The sequence below is a fragment of the Macrobrachium nipponense genome, chromosome 5 (assembly GCF_015104395.2).
Source record: "Macrobrachium nipponense isolate FS-2020 chromosome 5, ASM1510439v2, whole genome shotgun sequence".
Taxonomy (NCBI): domain Eukaryota; kingdom Metazoa; phylum Arthropoda; class Malacostraca; order Decapoda; family Palaemonidae; genus Macrobrachium; species Macrobrachium nipponense.
The window spans coordinates 111,710,086-111,730,883 of record NC_061107.1 but is presented as its reverse complement, the minus strand read 5'-3'; the positions used below and the strand labels follow the sequence as shown (position 1 = coordinate 111,730,883).

Below are 20,798 nucleotides of genomic sequence, written 5' to 3'. Positions count from 1 at the left end.
ATGCCGGAGAGTCCCAGGTCTCCAAGTAGATCTCTTCGCCTCACAAGCGAACCACGCTCCCTTGCTATGTGGCCCCCAACCTGGACCCTCTGGCTTATGATACGGACGCCCTGTCCGTTCAAGATTTGGATCAGTGGAGAAAAATTTATGCTTTTCTCAGTGAATCTCCTTTTGAAAGTCTTGAGCCAAGCTGAGGACTTTCAAGGGAATAGTAGCTCTGATTGCACCGGACTGGCCCAAGAGCAACTGGTATCCCTCTACTTCTGGAATTGGGGTCTCCGACCTCAAACGGATTCCAATCCCAAGCTGTCACAATCAGTACAAATGAGGACTGTGTTCGCTTCCTCAGGAATTCTTCAGACCCTAACTTTATGGACTTCATGAAGTTTGCGGCTAATAAAGATGCTAATATTGATCCACAAAATATCCTCTTCTAGAATCAGATAAGAGAGAGTCAACTTTATTAGACAATATGACTCAGCTGTTAAACAAAAAATTAGCATCCTTCCTGAAAGAATCAAACACTACAAAACCATGACAGTTAATTTAGCTATATCCTTTTCAGATCCTTGTTTGAAAAAAGGTTTAGCAGCTAGCACTATTACTACTCATAAATCGGCTTTTGACGAAGAAAGCTTTCAGTTAGGTTTCCAGATAGATCTGACTGAATCTTATTTCACGTCTATTCCTAAAGCCTGTGCTAGACTTAGACCTTCTCAAAGGCCTACTGCAGTTTCATGGTTCTTAAATGATGTCCTCAAACTAGCTTCAGATACTGAACACTCGTCTTGTACATTTATAATGCTTCTTAGAAAGACATTATTCTTATTAAGCCTAGCTTCAGGAGCTAGAATTTCAGAACTGTCGGCTCTATCCAGAGATGCGGGTCATGTGGAATTCCTCCCCTCAGGAGAAGTTCTGCTTGCTCCGGATCGTAGTTTTTTGGCTAAAAATGAGGATCCTCTTGCAAGGTGGGCCCCTTGGAAAGTCATCCCACTTCCGCAAGACCCTTCTCTCTGCCCAGTATCAACTTTAAGAGCCTTTCTATCTCGTACATCCTCAAGATCCTCAGGTTCTCTCTTCATGAGAGAAAAACAAAAAGGTGGTACTTTGTCAGTAAAAGGTATTAGACAACAAATCCTTTACTTCATTAAACAACAAAGCCAATCCTGATTCCATTCCTAAAAGCACCATGCAATCAGGGGAGTAGCCACCTCAATTAATTACTTTCAACATATGAACTTTGAGGATCTTAAAAAGTATACTGGATGGAAATCTCCGACAGTCTTTAAACGTCATTATTTAAAGTCCTTGGAATCTTTAAAATTTTCAGCAGTAGCAGCGGGAAACATTGTTTCCCCTGATACTGTATAGTAGTTGTAGTACAGATCCAGGTCTCCTTTCTACCTACCTCATCCAACATGCCTCACCCTATCGCCATGCTACTCGGATATCCTAGCCTTAGCCGCTGAGATCATATTAGTGGATTGTCCTTATTTTTTTTGCTAGGGACTCCACACTATGTACTGATAATGTACTTCAGTGTACCTACCCTTATTTTTATGCTAGGGTAGGACACAATGTGTTTGTATATTTTGTAAATAAGTTATCTAAGTAAATCTATTTTGTTAAAATTACACTGCATTATTGTAATTTACTATGTTTACTGTAATTTTTAAGTACTTTACATTACTAACTTTCTGTTTATTTGTTCCAATGTTTAGAATAAGTTAGCCTTAAGTAACTTAGTTTATATGCTGTAATAATGATTTACCTTATATTATATCCCTCATTTTACAACTGATTTTCATTTGCCTTTTTTTTCCCTTTTTTCCCATCTTGTCTGTTTTTTCTCTGGTACTCTTTCATAGGCCGACACGAGCTGAGCCCAGAAAAGGGATTTTTGACGAAGGAAAAATCTATTTCTGGGTGATTGGCTCGTGTTGCCCTATGAAACCCACCCTGTATTATTTGCCCCCCCCTGCAGGACAAGATGTTTTTAGATTAAGGATGACCGCTAGGGGCGCTGCTGTCCGTGGCGTCCTCTAGTAGTAGTAGTAGCGGCTGCATCGCCCGTTGGTATCGGCTCTCTCTTGTGGGGATTCTGATTGGAAGGTCTAATTGGTGAATGTCTCGTGGTAGTGTTCCCACTCGCCCCTATTACCATACCGACACTTCTTTTTTAAGAGTGAGCGAGTCAGTTTTACTGACATTTTCTTAATTTTCGTTTTTATCTGGTAATTTTAGATTAAGTTTTAAACCTAGAAAGAATGATATTAAGGATCCTTTCATAGGGCGACACGAGCCAATCACCCAGAAATAGATTTTTCCTTCGTCAAAATCCCTTTTTGCATATGTTAATGCTTACAATACCAGTTAATACAAAATCATCAGTAGAGAATTACCACTAAAGCATATAGTTTATAATATTATATATCAAAATTACAATATGTATAATGAATGTTTTCTATCCTTACAACGACCTGAACTTACAAGATCTCTTTTGCGCATGCACTGAATAACTTCTGCGAAAAGCTTCTCTGCTTGTGCTGCTCGAATATCAAATATCCGTTCTAATGTCAAGCAAATGTTGTCCCTATTTGCTTCAATCATACTTAAACCATTGGTGCTATATCTGAAAAACAAGATTTCATTAACGTATGAGATCTAAAAATTGAAAACGAAAGAACTTGGACATCAGTAAATGCAATGATACTTGCAATAAATTAACAGTACAGTATAAGATGTCAATGTCCAAATCAAAACTTTCTATAAACAAAGATGGCGTTAAATTATATTTTCCATCAACGAACAAATAAGTGGGAACTTCTGCAATGTAAAACAGTCTTCATTCAATAGCATTCATCATTAATACTCTGCATGTTATTAAAAGTGGATCATTAATACTAACAACCAAAACAAAGTCATAATAGATTAAGGCAACTACAGTTATGAAGTACAGTCATACCCTGATTAATAGACTTAAACCATTCCAGAAGGCTGTCCCTTAACCGTTCTGTCGTTAAAAGAAAATGAACGCATCAAATAAAAAAATCAATGGAATTGGATTACTCCATTCCAGAACCCCAAAAAATGACAAATTTTCTAAGACAATTTGTATTTTTCATAGCTACAAACCTGAGGTCTTAACAATAGGATAATTTCTAGCGCCTAGCTGGATCCGGTTAAAAACCAGATGAAAGCAAGGAATCTTGTGATATCTGGCAACGCATGTGCATGTGTAGCTCGGGTTAGGAGTGGTCAAGGACGACGCTGCTACGCCAGTCTTTCCCAACTCCGGATTACTTAACAAACAGAGGGGCGGCTAGAGGCGGGCAGTATAACGTTAACACCTCAGGTTTGTAGCTATGAAAAATACAAATTGTCTTACTACCCACCAGTCCAGCTCTCAAAAGAAATGGTTCTTGGAGAGGGACTGAAGCCCATTGAGAAGCTAGATAAATTGATATCTAACCACTCAGAACCTGAGTGACGTACAATGATATATGGGATAACCATTGTATAGGGAACCAAAGAGAAATTTTGACTGTCCAATAACAAACCAAGACACCAGGGTTTGTATTACTCCAAACCCCTCCTTGCCAAGGAGTGGAGCATATGCTACCAAATATCAGCATGACTCCTTACTCACCTGTATCAGACCAGTCCAGCGAATGACGTGTCTATTCCTTAAACGACCCGAAGTAAGAAGGAAAGGTACAAGAGAAAGAAGGAGACCAGCCAACTCACTCATTCTCTTATCCACACAATCATCTTGGGTAAGATACAAAAGTGCCCTGTTAAGGGCAACTATGAGTTACACAACCTGTTGGGGAGCCACCACTGTACCCAGAGAAAACGTGTCCGTAAATCTGTGGGCAACATCCTTAAGCTAGAAGGAGGGGAACATGGACTGGCGTAACCAAGTACCAGCGCTCAACACTCTATGTACAGCCAAGTTCTTTTTGAAAGCCAGAGAGGGACAAATACCTCTAATGTCATGCGCTCTAGCCTGCACAGACATGGCGATGGAATCATCAAGAGTCAAGTAAGCCTGTCTGATGGCTTCCCATATCCAAATAGAGATAGTACTCTTAGACACCTCTTTCTTTGTACGGTCTGTGCTAACAAAAAGTCTGCGGCAGCCTGGTCTAAGGTGCCGAGTCCTTTAAAGATAGCAAAGCAGGGCCCACACAGGGCACAACAAAAGCTCTTGAGTATCACCACCCACAAAGTCAGTCAGAGATGGAATGGAAAACGAGGTAAACCTGTCACTCAGGGCCACCCTGCAGCCTCTAATAGCAGAAACAGACAAACGTTTCTCGTCTCTGAGGAAGGTAAAAAAGTCTGCTATACGTTGAATAGAGGTCGTGAGTGGAGAAAATGGAATTTTTATTCTAAAATTAATATTAATAATACTTACCTGTATAATTTATCTAGCCCTAAATCCCCAAAAACCGCACCAAAATTTACCACATTGGCAACCCTGTTACCTCCTATTCTGTCCGCCAGTTGGCAACACTGTCGTTGACAGATACGAAAAACCTTCCCTCAAATCAGTTGTGATAGGCAGATCGTGGGGTAGGATGGGTGGGACTAGATAAATTATACAGGTAAGTATTATTAATATTAATTTTAGAATAAAAATTCCATATTAATAAACATTACCTTAATATAATTTATCTAGCCCGATTAACCACATTGAAAAGGAGGATCTGAATACAATTTCCCCTGCGGACAGGAATTTAGGAGAAAACAAAACAAAGAAATATATATCATAGCAAGTCAAAACTCAACCCAAGGTCAAAGATACTAACAACTCAAAGTCTCAGGACAAGGAGTAAGTGCATAGTCAGTCCGTCTGTACTAAAGTCAGGTGCCCGACCAGGTGACCAGTCAGACGAATTGCGGACAGCAAGGCTGCACCCTGAAGACTATCAAGCACTATTCTTTCCCTAAAGGATGAGTGTCTGGACTGTCTGGGCGATTCAAAGCTAAGCAAACCTTGGGGGTGTATCAACGCAACCCGAAGTCGCCAGCAACGAATCGGCTCATGAGCAACTCCTAACTCGAGCTTTCTGGTGCCAAGAGAAAGGAGCGCGGAGCAAAAAGGCGATTCAGTCCCGAAGGACGAATGCCTGACAGTCCAACCTGGTCTCGTGTTACACGATCCATCGGGGCGGGGGTGTATCAACGCAACCGACTTCGTCAACAAGAAACTCAGGGCTACTAAATGTCGCCTGGATCTCACACGAGTGTCGACTCCGAGAAGACAGGTGAGACAAAAAGTAGATTGGTGAGCGAGTCACCAGATGACAGCAGACGATCCATCGACTAATTCCCTGTCCAGGACAGTGGAAGAAGCAGGAGTTGTCAGGACAAGCGAACCAGTGGCTAGTCCTAGGTCAGCATCGACTCTGGGGAGAAGCGTAGTCGCCAGTGCCGACAACCCAGTGGCTGGAACCATTTCACACTGAAAATGGAAGCAGCATGAGTTGCCAAGCAGTCAGTCCTTGTCATCAAAAACACCTAAATACCAAACTGCCTAATTCCCATTATAACTACGTCAAAAACTGCCATGGGTTATAATACAAAAACAAAAAATATATACAAACAAAACAAAAATTAATGAATAATATACAGGTAGCAACCAAACGTAAAACAGGAAGACTACCTAATTCTCCTGTCTGACGACCCTGTCCTGCCATCACCAACAGGCCCAAAGAACGAAGGTCGCCTAGAACTAGAGAAATATCCCTCAAGTAAAAAGAGGCAAAAACAGAATTAGAACGCCAAGTCGCCGCCTCAAGCACCTTGGCGACTGAGACGTTCTTCATAAAAGCTACTGATGTAGCAACTGCTCTAATACTGTGTGCTCTCGGCGTCTGGTCTTCCCCAGCAGCCGAACCACCAGTTTTAACGATCAGATCTCTAAGAAAAAAGGATACACCATTCTTTGAAATAGGTCTCTTGACATTTCGGGGTGAAACAAAACAGATGACGGGGACGACCCTGAATGTCCTTCGTGCGGCGTAAATAACATGAGAGCGCCCTAACAGGGCAAAGAACTAATTCCTCATTTAAATTACCAACAAAGTCGACCAGCGACTTCAGTACGAAAGACCTGGGAATGGGATTATCAGACGATTCAGTCTTTGCGACAAATTCAGGAAGGTATGACAAAATCATGTCTTGTCCAGATCTGGCAACCAGAAAAGAGAGTGCTTGCAGTTCACCCACCCTCTTGGCTGTAGCCAGTGAGACAAGGAAGAGTGTCTTAGAAGAGAGGTCCCTAAATTTGGCAGAATTCAGAGGCTCAAACGGAGGGAACCTTAAGGCTTGAAGGACTTTGTTAACGTCCCATGTCGGAGGCGAACACTGCGGCCTGGGTCGAGATAGGGAAAAAGATCGAAGTAAATCTCTAATGACATAAGATGAAGAGATCTCAGGAAGCCTTGCCTTAAAAACATAGGAAAGCATAGACCTATAACCCTTAATGCACGAAGGTGACAGGGCCCTGTCATGATGTAAATGAACTAAAAACTCCGCTACTTTCGGTAAGGAAGGTCTAGAAATTGAATGTCCTTGAGACTTACACCAACGTCTGTAAACCGACCATTTTAGCCTGATAATTTACTCTGGTTGATTGCCGCCTGGCAAGAGCCAACTGTCGCGCCACTCTGGAGGAGAACCCTTCGTGCTTGGAGAACCTCCTGACAGTCTCCAGGCATGAAGATGAAGCATGTGGAGCCTCTGATGGAACCGATGAAAATGGGTTGTTTGAGAAGATCTGGTCTCTCTGGCAGGCGAATGGGGGGTTCCACCAGTGCTTCCAGAAGGTCGGGAAACCATCCTTCTGTGGCCAGAAGGGGGCGATCAAGGTGAGATCCAGACGCTTGGTTGCCCTCACTTGTTGAGGACTGACCTCACCAGAGAGAACGGAGGAAAGCAAAATTCAAGGCGTTGAAGTCCCTCCCCCAGTCCTCCTGCAAAAGAGAGTCTGTCCCGGCACTCTGAAGAGTCTGGTAAGGGCGAAGAATATCTGGCACCGAAAATTCAGTGGGGTGGCAAACAGATCGACTGTGACAGGCCATTTCTTCCTGAGGCTGTCGAAGACTTCCTGGCCAAAGTGTCCACTCCGACCCTTGAACTTCGTTCGGTCTCGACAAGGCGTCTGCTAAGACGTTGTGATGGCCCAGGATAAACTGAGGGACCAACGTAATCCCCCTGTCTTCTGCCCAACACAGGATTGATCGGGCTTCTTGAGTGAGAAGATCCGACTGTGCGCCGCCTTGGTTTCTCAAGTACGAGACTGCTGTGGTGTTGTCGACAAAGATCGCGACAACCGACTCCAACAGTTGTTCCTGAAATGAAAGAAGGCCTAGGTACACTGCCCTCAGTTCCCTCCAATTTATTGACATGCTCCTCTCCTCCTCTAACCAAAGGCCCGAAGCGGCTTCGGAGCCCAGGTGTGCGCCCCAACCTTGATCCGAGGCGTCTGACCAAAACATTAGGTCCGGAGGAACCGAAAGAAGAGATGTCCCTGACTTGAGGCGGTGAACTTGCATCCACCAACGGAGATCCTTCTGACATTGTGGAGAAGAGGCGACTATCGTGTCCTCGGACACGAAATCCCATGACTGGCGAAGTGTCGACTGAAGGGACCTCATTCTGAGACGACCTCCAAGGAACCAGTTGGATGAGGGATGACAATGGCCCAGGAGAGACCTCCAAAGAGAAACTGGCTGCGTTACGGAGGACAAAAATTCTTCGATCAGACTCAGAAGCTTGTCTATCCGTTTCTGAGCGGGAGAAACCCTCAAAATCTGGGAATTCAAAACAATCCCCAGATAAGTCATGATCTGGCAAGGGATTAGATTGGACTTGTCGAAGTTGACACGAATGCCCAACTCGACACAAAGAGACAGAACTATCTCCCTCGACCGGAGACATTTCTCTAGAGATTCGGCCTGGACTAGCCAATCGTCCAGATACCGAAGCATCCTTACGTTTAACTGATGCAGAATAGCTGAAACAGGAGCCATCACCCGAGAAAAGACCTGTGGAGCAGTGGTGAGGCCGAAACAAAGGGTCTTGAACTGGAAAACTCCCGAGTCCATGAAAAACCGAAGGTAAGGTCTGCTTCTTGGATGGATGGGGATTTGCAGATAAGCATCCTGCAGATCGATGGAAATCATCCAGTCCCCCCTCCTGACGGATGAAAGAACAGTCTGGACCGTCTCCATCCTGAACTTGGACTTTAGAATGAACTTGTTCAAAACCAAAAGATCTATGATGGGGCGCCAGGCACCCGAGGCCTTTAGAAACTACAAACATCCGAGAGTAAAACCCGGGAGAAGGAGGAGCTCGCTCTATGGCATCCTTCTCCAAGAGGGCCGAAAGCTCCTTCTCCAAGGCTTGACCCCTGATTGAGTGAGGGGAATAACTGCTGAACTCGAGAGGACGATTGGAAAGTGGAGGTCTGGAAACAAAAGGGATCTCGTAACCTTCCTTCAGGACCTCCACCACCCAAGCATCCACCGCTCTCCCCTGCCAAGCTGACCAATGGCGGGAGAGACAAGCTCCTACTGCGGTCTCCAGGCGAGGTGATGACTCCTACTTCCGAAAATTCTTACGCAGAGACAAGGAAGAAGAAGAAGAAGAAGAAGAAGGTCCTCCTGGAGGTTGAGCTCTTTCTCTGCCCTTAGAGCCACGCCAAGAACCTCTCCCGCGTTTCAAAGGTGAGCACCAGAGGATGAAGAAGAGGCACCAGCAAGGCCTGGAGAGGTACTCTTGGAAAAAAGAGCGGCCAGAAGGAGGTTGTTTGGGCTGGAGCAGAAGGTACAGATCTGGTCCTAAACTTACGCTTACTCCTTGAAGGAACGGGAGGAAGACCAGAGGAAAAAGCTCTTGATAAGGCCCAGTGAGCTTGGGAAGAGGCATCACCTTGATGTTCCTTCAAAACCTCAGAAAGCACAGAAATATCGAAAAGAAAATCGCCAAAAGGAGAAGAGGACAACAGACGGGTTTCTCTGAATCTCCGATACAGAGGAGGGTAACTGCAACAAATACAGGTTACGCCTTAGAGAAACAAGAAAGGCCTGCATTGAAGCAGCAAGTTCGTTCTGATGTACAGAAGCGATTGAAATGGATGAGCAGAATTTCTCAAAAAGAGGAGCATCAGGAGGAACAAACCGGAGTCCTTGATATACATTAAAAGCCCTCCGAAGACCCACATATTGAAGGATTGAGCTTCTTGTAAGGAGCTCATAACAGCCTCCATAGCAATAAAATCTTCAATTGAGACAGAGACCGAAGCCTTAGAAGGCAAGGGTTGACTTGAAAGTCGGACAAAATCAGGATTTGGCTTGGGGGGTCGAGAGAATGAAGAATCATCCGCCACCTGGTAAACTCCTCTCCCTCCGGTGTCGTAAGAAGAGAAGAGAGCTTCCTCTTCCCTTCCCCGATCACCTTCGAAAGTTTAGCGGCAACGTCCGCCCTCACTCTCGCGAACCTCTGGGCAAAGGGAAAACGTAAAAATTCCCGTGACCGGGAAGGGACCGTCAAGAAAAATCCCTTCTGTAATACAACGAGGCGGAGGCTGCTTCTGCTCTTTAGGCCTCGCCTGAGGAAGAAAACTCAAAATTAAATCAAAAAGTTTCTTGAATTCTACATCATGACATCCATTCGAGGAAACATCAATATCACACGAATCCGCGTCATCATCATCATCATCGTCAGATCCTAACTTAGAAACTTCCTCTGAAGTAAAATCCTGACGACTAGCTATCTTAGGTCTGACACTAATATCCCTCCCCCCTTCTCCTAAATAAGCGCCCTTTGGCACTGTTACGGGACTAACAGGGGACACGTTGGGTAAAGATTCGGTTAGGCACCTGCCCGGACCGGATCCCCCTAGGCCTTCGCCACGACGGGGTTCACAAGCCGGGGTATCTGTCGCACCGTTACCCATGGTGCTGTCGACAGGTAACCTGACGAGGAGCTGAAAATGAATCTAAAAGTGTGTTAGACCATTCTAGTAAAGGCTTCTTGAAAATTCTCTGACAGATTGTTAAAACTTAGCAGAAATATCTCTATCTAGACTAAGCTGTAATTTCTTAAAATTCTGTTTCCAGGTAGTTTCCATTGCCAAAATCTTCGAATCTACATCAGAAATAACTTCACTAATTACCGGTTGTACAGGGGGCAAAGCATCAATTAATTCGGAGTCGGAGTCGTACGATACCGAAACCGAAGAGCCAGAATCATGAGCGCCCAAGTCAAAGAATTCGTTAGATACAGTTCTAGCAATCGATTTCTTTTTCTCCTTAACCGATCTTTTACGCTGCAAGATTGTTTGGCGTTTCATATAAGCAGTCATATCCTCGTCAGACCAGGGCTTACATACGTCACAACGAGAAGTCAAGTCACAAACCTGTCCACGACAAGAGCTACAAATGTCATGTGGTTCATACTCCCTGCTACTCATCCTTGTCCCACAAACCGGGCAGTTCCTGATGTTGCTGGCAGAAGGAAGCATCGTAATTTCTTGGTAATCCATTGTAGAATTGGACAGGTCAGTAGTTCCGGGTCGCGCAAAAGTTCGTAATTTAAGATAAGAACCACTACAGAAATCAAAGTTAATTCACTATTTCGTGATGTAATGCGTGAGTGGTAATTCATATAAAGTCTCATTTAACAAATAATGAAAGCTTTAAAGGCACAAAAATGTTTAAGGAAATTTATAAAGAGCGGCCGTGATGTAAACAACACGGGCGCTCGTTAACAACTGATTTGAGGGAAGGTTTTTCGTATCTGTCAACGACAGTGTTGCCAACTGGCGGACAGAATAGGATGTAACAGGGTTGCCAATGTGGTAAATTTTGGTGCGGTTTTTGGGGATTTAGGGCTAGATAAATTATATTAAGGTAATGTTTACTAATAACCCTGTTCACAACACCAATCACAGTAGATCGCCCATTTGCCTTGGTAAACTGCGGAGGTCGACTTTCTAAGACTGCTGGACATGTACCCAGCTGTTCTCAGAGAAAAGCCTCTCGCTTGGAGGAGATACTTGATAGCCTCCAACTGTGAAGAGACAGGGATTCTACTGACTGGTGGAACCTTTCCGCATGGGGCTGACACAGGAGATGTCGCCAAGGGGGAATCTCCCTCGGAACCTCTGACAACAACGACAGCAGATCTGGAAACCATTCCACCTGAGGCCAAAGAGGGGCTACCAAAGTCATCCTGAGACCCTGTGAACTCATCAGCCTGTTCAGAACCTGACGGATCAAACAAAACGGAGGGAAGGCATACACTTCCAGGTTGTCCCATGGATGTTGGAATGCGTCTTCTGCCAATGTTAAAGGATCTGGAACCACTGAACAGAACACCTCCAGCTTCCTGTTGAAGCGTGTCGCAAAAAGGTCCAGTATGGGTCTCCCCCAAATCTGGAAAAGCTTGTCTGCCACCACTTGATGAAGGGACCACTCTGTGCCTAGGTTCTGATCCAGGCGACTGAGTTTGTCTGCGACCACGTCCCGTTTCCCTGGTGTTAGCCCGGTGCCGGTCTATAGCATTTTCGAGTTCTGTCCAAGGAAACAAAAATTGGGACTCCAACAGATCTCCATTCCCCATTGCCAGCAAGGACTCGGTGTCGAGCAATCTCTCCATCCTAGACAAAGCCACGTCCCTTCTAATCAGAAGAAGATTAGCCCATACACTGGCACTGAGGTGAGCCAAATATGAAAATGCCTTGCCCCCAAACTGCAACAGACTGGCAAGTGAGGATGCACTCACCAGCCTTTCCGGGACCTGTCGGAAGCTATCTTGGCAATAACCACAGACCAGAGGTCCAGCCAAGAAACCGTCTGCAACATGGAGGCCGCCATAGATTCCAATGCTGAGGCATCTTGCGTAGACAAGGACGGAGCCACCGACCTCACCTGTTCCAAAGTCAAACCCGGCTTCAGGCAAATGACATCTGGGTTAAGATGGTGTGACAACAAAAAACCAGAGCTCGTAGCATAGTACTTCCTATGTTTTGTGAGAGGCGGGGGTAGTAGTTTGGTAGACCCCTAGAGCGAAGCGAACCGTCCTGGTCTGAAACAGAGGCGTTAACCTTCTGCAAGACCAACTGAACGTGCCCCGAAAAAGGAAGGTGAAAAGATGATTTGGGGTCCTGAGTAGCTCCCACAGAGGCTTCCAAGCAAGAAGGAGTGTAAGACGACCGAGCCTGAATCCTACTTTCCAATTGTTAAACCCACAAATGAGATCAACAACTTCCGAAAAGGAAGACAGAAACTCTTGCGTGTCTCCCTCCTCCTGCTCCAGCAACGGAGACCGACAACAAGAAGGATGTGCAGGCTCTTCTAAGGCGCCTTCTCCACCAAAATTAACGGAAGGGTTAGCAGCCAAACAGCACGAAAACCCAACCAACCTGTCTGGGCTGCATCCAAGCGTCGGCCTCCGAGAAGAACCCACTATAACATTAGGAACGTCACTTACCTCAACAGACGACTCCACATGTCCATGAATGGTCATGGGCATGGTGGACGTACGTACGTGAGTTGGGGGGAAACTTGAACATTCGAGATCGAAGGAGAATCCCTTAAGAGTCGAACTCTTGGAAGCAACAGTGAGAGGGGGGGGGGGGGGGGGGGGGGGGGGGGGGACATGCTCGAGATTCGAGGCAGAGGACGAAGCATCTCCTGCAGAACGCACACCCCTAACACTGCCCGAAACAACAGCACTCTCGGGAACACGTCCGCGTTGTTCCTCCCTCGAAGGCGAAGGAAGGGCAAAGTCCTTAGCCTTCCAACACTTGATACGCTGACGGGGTGTAGAGGGGGAAGAGGGAGAGAAAGACAGCACTAGTTTCTTATGCATACTCTTCTCAGGAGGCAGGACGAAGCAACACATTTCCTACCAGTCCTGCCAACCAATAAGGCAGCCAACTTCACATCCAATACAGAATCCAACCTCTGAAGCAATGCCTGGCATATGACCTCAGACTGATGTGCCAGAGAAGGCTCCGACGACAAGGAAGGGAGGTGTAGCGAACTGAGTGGCAGTGATGACGTCATGGCTGAGAGAGGCGCATCAGAGGAGACGACTGGGAGAGATATCATTGATGTGAGTGACATCACAAGCGGCGGTGACGTCACGGCTTCCGCTCGGTGTGAGGGGGAAAGAGACGCCACTGGCGGAGGAATACACTAAGACGGACCCCGTGACATCATCAACGGGGCTGACGCCACAGCGTCACTCCGATTCGAAGCGGCGGCAGACACTGGCAGAGCAATACAAGATGGCCGACTGCTACTACCCACGAAGACGAGGCCGGGAGGAGGGGGGATGGCCTGGCCAGACCGGGAAGGGGGGGGGGGGGGGGGTGTGCGAGCCTCCACAAAAAGCGCTGGCAACCCCTCCAAGGATGGGGTACCCCCTAGCCCGAGAGTCTTCTAAATCACTGCCATTTTGGACGCCTCCGACTCTGGAAGAGAAGAGATTGATGAAAAAGCCTCACCCTTCTCAGGAACCAAATAAACTCCAGAGGAAGAAGGGGCTACATTACAAACATTAGCCTGGCTGCCTCCCAATACTTCCATCGACGAATCAATGGAAGAAAAGGAAGGAGATGCAGGGACAATGCTACTATGAGGGTTGACTACTGCAGGAGACGAAACATTGGGAATAGGCGCAAAACCTTCCCAAGTAGGAAGAGTCGAAACTCTCCAATGTTCTCTCTTGCCATAAAACGACCTCCACTGCTCCTTAGGCCATGCTCGGCATTCCTTTCAAGGATTCGTTATAGCACAAAAATTAGAATGACACCTACTGCCTGTGATGTGAGGGTCGGTCGCTGCCGAAGCCAAAAAACGAGAACACAGAAAACCTGGAACTCCGGGGCACATACGCCGACGCCGAGAAGGAGCAGAAGAAGCCATAATACCAGCCAAACACACACACACACACACTAAACAGAAATGAAACAGGCAGTGAGGTTAACACTACTCTCACCCAGGCGGTCAAAAGAAAGACTGGCATTGTGGCGTCGTCCTTGACCACTCCTAACCCGAGCTATGCATGCGTTGCTAGATATCACAAGATTCCTTGCTTTCATTTACTTTTTAACCGGATCCAGCTAGGCACTAGAAATTACCCTATTGTTAAGACCGAAGGTTTGTTTGCGTATGAACAATGTAACAAACTTAGCATGATTCACATATTATACAAAAAACAGTAAACATATGAAATAAATGCAGATCAGTTCTCCCTTCACCTGCAATTGGGAGAGTTGATGGTACATGTTGTAGGTGGTGAAAAAGACAAAGAGAATGAGAGATGTAGTTATCTGGAAGGAGAGTCCTCTTCCACAAAAATTGTAATTGTAGGCCACTGTGTCTCTGGGGTTGTTTATAATTTTTTTGTCTTTCTTCTGCTTTGTTCTTGAGATTCAGTATGTTTCTGTCTCATTAAAAACTTGTCTGTTGATGCTTGTTTTTCCTGTTTTAAAATGCTCCTAAAGTGAGAGACAGTAGTTTCATCCCAAAGGTTTATAGAAGTTTGATAAAGTTTTATCAGGTATTATTTTTCAACAAAAATTTTTATACATTTATTCCAATGAATTGGGATATCCTCACTCTCCTCCCTCTGCCCCTCTGAAAACAGTTCCTCAGCTGTTATTTGTTGCTACTCCTTCTGAAGGACCTACAATTCTTCTGTAGTGAGCTCTGCTCTGTTCCTTCACATCATCATCACTGACCTACCAGCCCATAATATCCTCCACAAGAGGCTCAGCCTTGCTGGCATCCCTAGCCTCCTTAGGGGCTATGACTTATGTACATTACAATTACCTCACATTAGAACTGCAAAAACACACACAAGCACACAGGAAACAGTTTAGAAGAGGTGAGCACTGAGTGAGACCCACAAGTAGACTGAAACCTTCTCTGTTGCACCTGGGACCTGCACACACGTAAGCCTAATCCCATTTTTGATTTTTTTTCCAGTTGTTTTTGTACATCCTTAAACCAAGGAAACATCCATTAACAGGCAGGATTTTTCCACAGACAAAATTCCTCAAACTACACTGTCCATTGTGGAGACATCTAGTAACCAAGGTAAGACTGTACTTTAGCTAACACATGAGTAAAATCTCTAGATTAGGGATGGTCTAAAGATTTAACTCTACAAATAAGGTTAAAATAGAAGCAGGGAAAAGTTGAAGCTAGACTATCAAGGAAGTGATGAAGAGGGACAGGCATAAAAACTGTACAGAAAACTTTGTGTGTAAGGTTATGTATTGTAAAATATACAAGAATGTGAGTACCATTAATGAATCAATTAAAAATATTCTCCTTCTATCTCATATGATAGCATGTTACTCTATAAGAAAATCTACTCTTATTTTGTTACCTTGACTTCTCACCTTTGGATAATTAGGAAATTACTATTTTTAAGTGGTCAGTATTACAATTACTATTTTTAAGTGGTCAGCATTACAAGTATCACAATTGCATATTAGGTGAAATGCATTCGTAAAGTAAGAGGTTATTTCATTGTATGAAAACATGACTTTTTGGTATTTTAGAGCTATATTTAATACGAAACACACATTTTCATAACTCACTTATGAACAAATGCTAATATGTCTGCAGCTCTTCCTGTTCCATCGCAAACAATAACAGGGACTGGTGGAGAGTCGGTGACATATTCTAGCACTTGCCTTATCGTTTGTGGTCCCCCCTCTATCATTACACACACAACTGGGGTAGCTAAACCACCACCTACAAGGGCGGGAAAAAACTGTGAGTGTGCTTTGTTGCAATACTTAAAAATTGTGTACACTAGTCAGTTTAAACTGACATAAAGCTGTTGTATTTGTAACCATCTGGTTGATGCACAGTACGTATAAAACAACAAACACAAAATTATTTTGAAAAATATAAAAACTAATAAAAAAATTTTGTTTTGCACACATAAACCACTGTCTACTACAGCTGGCTCTCGTAAGACAATGGTTGTACAGTGTGTGATTACCTTATTTTTAAGCTGTAAGCTACAAGCACAGAAGAAAACACTGTGCCACTTAATAATTGCACTAGTAATTGCACATAAAAAAAGTAAGTACGTATATCTTAGTTTAACCAGACCACTGAGCTGATTAACTACTCTCCTAGGGCTGGCCCGAAGGATAAGATATTTTTATGTGGCTAGGAACCAATTGGTTACCTAGGAACGGGACCAACAGCTTTTTTGTGGGATCCAAACGACATTATATCGAGAAATTATTTCTCATCATCAGAAACAAATTCCTCTGATTCCACGGTGGCAGAGTGGGGAGTCAAACTCTGGACTACCAAATCAGTAGGCAAGCAAGTAAACCACTCGTCCAACGAGGAACTAATAATAATTACACGACCATCTTATCTCTTCCACAGGGTATATATACATACTTCAGGGATTAAGAAAAATTAAATATAAATAAAAATTTGTTCACATTACTTACGCGTTTCTATTCTTTGTTTTGATATATAATTTTCTAACTTTCTACGGAGAATCAACTCAGGCCCATATTTCCCTGTTGTCCCATTATCCACTAAAAGGAAGAAGGTATGATGACTATTTAGTGCGACAAACCTGTAATGTACAAAAATCCATCTAAATCACAGCACATGAACAACATAAGAAATGTTAGTCCTATAAATGCTTGTTCTATTGAAGGAGATTGCTGCTTCAGCAACCTTGATTTTATAGAAATTCTTTTCTATTCTTCTCATTACGGTTTTTTCAATGTTACATAGATTAGTGAGTAACGTGCCTATGGGAGGCATAGGGAAAAGACAAGGTCGAATAATTTGTGAATATTATTTCAAAGTATGCTGTCATATTTAGTACCAGACTCAAAATATACTAAAGTTTTGTACTGGGAATTATTTAATTAAATTCAATGATAAAATATGTCAACACATAATAGGCGTCCATAATTTTGCCAATCTATATTTATATCATAATGGGTCAAATCTTTAAAGAAGTAATCATGTTGACAGCAGATTTAAGACAAAGCTACAACTTGACCTTTATTGATGATCTAGTATCATTAAATAATATGTATATGCAGTATATTATGTACTTGGTGGTTAATTCTATACACCCAAGTTCTTTAAATCTCTAATAGTAAATCCTTATAAAACAAACTCCTTTTTTGGATACTTATATGAAAGATATTAAAATGAAATTTTTAATTAAGATTTCTGGTAAAAGAAGATATTTTCATGCTGAAATAGTAAGACTTCCAACCTTTTACTCTTATAATTGGAGTTTGTCTGCTTGAAGTCCTGCACATTTGCAAGTGTTAGTGTTTTTAAACTTTTCTGTACAAAAGCTGCTTAATGGTGGATTATCTGTGATGCTAGTTCCAAAATTTGTGAATTTATTCAAATATGAAACATCACAATTAATAATTAAATATAATTTTGCTACGAAACTAAAACTTTCAATTTATTTTAATTTATAGTTCTGTTGCTAGCTTATTCAATGTCCAAAACTAGTACTATATATTAGTAATACGTATGTGTTTACCTTTACATACAATCATTCTCCTTCTTACATAAATATGACAGGTTAATTTCCCTGGAAGAATACTGTGGGATGGATGACTAAAAGCACATGGAAATTTTTTAATAACTACTTCAGCAGATTTCATTTGTATTTGTTTAAATGTTGTATCAATCACTGAAATTAAATTAAATTTTATTTGGTTTCTAAATCCAACTACAATGTACATGTGCTTAGTTGTGTTTGTTTATTTATACATTAATCAAGTTTTTCAGTAATACTAGGTGGCTATGTGGCAGCAACTGTCACTTTGTTCCTGCTGGTATGCACCATCTTACCCTTTGGTGTATTGAAAGCGAGAGCTGTGATGCATGAGAAAAGATTTATAAATACTGCAGTGACATTCTATATTATCTCTATATATTAACACCACTGTCCCTGCGCCAACAATAATTTTAATTTTCTTCCTCGCTAATATTTGTAAAAGATGACAACACATTATTGAAGCATGATTCAGTGCTTCTAAAACTGTAGTTATAGGCCCCGCTACAGGCTTGAAGCAACTAGATGTGATATCTAAGAAGAAAATGATGTCATTAAATAGAGGCACTGATGCTCCTCTCATCTTTACAAGTCCTATCTGAAAGGGAGGTGTCCAGGTCCATATACGTAATATATTTAGTATTTCCTCGAATGCTCTCAATGTTTAACCAAGTAACCATTTTGTTTTGTTAACAAATAAATGTTACAAACTTACTTACTTACTTCATTTACACAGTTTCCTCTCTCTCTCTCTCTCTCTCTCTCTCTCTCTCTCTCTCTCTACTCTCTCTCTCTCTCTCTCTCTCTCAAATTCCAACCAAATTTCCATCAATAAGTTGCAATTTGACTTTAATCTTCACTTTTGAACCAAAAATGATTTTCGATGAAACTTTAGAAAACTTGTGCACAAAACATTAAAAAAGCTAAAAAAAATACTGTACAAAAAAAAATTTGATACACATTATAGTCCTGCCAAAAATATAAAACAAAGTTTTGTATGATACATTAGCCTCGTTTGCAACTTATTTTCATCTGCCATACAGTTTTTGATACATCACACTGCTTCAAAACACTAACAATCTCACACACTAGAAAAAAAACTATTTAAAACACTATTAACCCTGTTAATTTATTAAACAAAACAAAAAATTAGTAGGACTGTCTAGGCTGGCAAAATCAACCATGACACTAAGTCTCTCCAGTGCAATCTGAACTATAGTGGTTTTTATCTACCGGTTTTCCAGTCTTGGCAAATCTCTATTCACTGGCAATCTTTTACCTTAATTCAACCTGTTTGTACTTGCTTTAGTGCTTTGTTTGTTTCTTAGCAATGGCCCTAAAGCATACGAACATAAGACTGTTTATGAAAGAAATGTTAGAAATCTTAAATAAGTAAGAAAAAGTCCATTCTATAATGTCACATGCTGAAGTGTATGGGTGAGCTAGGCAAACCTTTTCAAATCTCAAAGGCAAAAATACAAAATTAATGCATTTGCAAACAATTATCCTGTGGTTTTTTGGAGTGGCAGTTGGTGCAAATGAAATGAAAGTGCTTGGCTACAGAAGTGAAACCTGAAGAAGCATGCTATATATTGATGACCTAGCCATATGAAAGTAATACACAGATAGGGAGTTAGAGACACTGAACAAGAGAATAGGTATTGGATGGCATTGTGATTACAGAGTGCCAGGGCTTGACTGGAGTACAGTGGGAAGACCATATCATCTATAGAAAAGTTGTGGAGAGAGGTAGCTGGAATGCAGACCTAACTCTCGAAGAGCAAGATGGTTTAATCTGGATAGATGGGTGGGGTGAAGAGCAGAGAATGGAAGCTGCATGACAAGACCATAACTAAAGCGTATAAAATTCCAGAAACGAGACATAGATGAAGACTCAGACTCATGTAGGAATTTGGAGAGAAAGTGCACAAGACAAAAGGCCTCATTTTATTGAACCTTGTAAGGGAAAATCTGATATAAAAGTGTTAAAGATGATATTAACAAAGGTACAATTTTTTTATGCAGCCTGCACCCTGAACTTGCCCCTAAAATGTGCATTTTTTAATGAAATTATCACAATTTTAGGTTAGATGACAATTAGCTGGCATTTTGCAAAATATTAAGAGGAATCAAAATTGTCACACAAAGATGAATCAAGTTCATTATAAACTTTTGAAATTCATTAAAAAAGACAAATCCATCTTCACACTTACAAAGGACACTTCACAGTCAAGGTGAATAGTGGGTGAAGTTATAATCTACACTACAAACAGGCATAGACTATAAAGGCTTCATAAACTTTATGAGTGTTTTGGAAAAATATTCCATATCCAAACGAATGGATTACTTTTGTTAGAAACATAACAAAGCACGTGAAAACTTGTTGCACATAAGAAATCTGCAGATCAGTCTCTCATCGAAAGACATAAAGATGAGTAAAGGCTCACAAAGCAAGATTATGATTATGACTGGTTATACATCACCTTCATATTGTACCTTGACTTTGGAGATATGAGAGGGTGATATGGAACATCTCTGTTTCGACCAAGTAGATCCGTTCGTCTTTCAATGATGCCCCAGGGAGCTATTCCAACACTAACAACTCGACCTCCACGTTCACGAAGTGAACTTTCAGAGACCAGAGCTTCCCCAACATGCCTCGTAACCCCTGTTGTAACAAATCATGAAAGGAAAACAAATGAGGGCATTTAGGTATTAGTAACGCTAAAAAAATTCTTATTGCTGTTAATGTTAAGATATATCTAAAAATATTGGACAGATACCCTACTGATAGCCATAAAATAGTCAACATAATTGAACACTAGAGAGAGAGCAGAAAAAAGTCAGTTTTGTCTATTGTAAATACTCAAGGGCAATGCAAGTTAATCATCCTTAATAATGGCAGACCTTAGAATATTCAATAAACAAACAGACCCATTTTATGTTATCTTATAATATTGTGAAATACTGGACCACCTTAGCAACCAAACATGACAATAATTACTGTACCAGTATTTGTGCCTGCTGTAAAAACCCAGGCGCCTGTAGTTTTAGCAGCTTTAAGTAAACCTTTCCTGATAACCTTCTTCAATTTCGGCTGCAAATCAAAGTTGGTTTTTCCCCCTTGCACAGTGATCAAGAGCTTTGGCAAATCCATCCCCCATTCCCCCGTAAGAAGCTGCAAGATGTGC

At 42.4% G+C, this 20,798-nt stretch overlaps 1 protein-coding gene across 13 annotated transcripts in view; it reads right to left on the bottom strand.

Annotated features, from left to right (window-relative positions):
• LOC135215595 (transient receptor potential cation channel trpm-like) overlaps positions 1-20,798 on the bottom strand; it is a 655,531-nt gene that overhangs the window by 75,507 nt on the left and 559,226 nt on the right. For all 13 annotated transcript variants that reach the window (XM_064250472.1, XM_064250483.1, XM_064250479.1 and 10 more), the window contains 5 exons: positions 20,617-20,798; positions 20,104-20,275; positions 16,517-16,647; positions 15,638-15,794; positions 2,494-2,635 (listed from right to left, as the gene is read on the bottom strand). In XM_064250472.1, coding sequence (XP_064106542.1) covers positions 2,494-2,635; positions 15,638-15,794; positions 16,517-16,647; positions 20,104-20,275; positions 20,617-20,798 — 784 coding nt within the window. The remainder of the gene's footprint in view (positions 1-2,493; positions 2,636-15,637; positions 15,795-16,516; positions 16,648-20,103; positions 20,276-20,616) is intronic.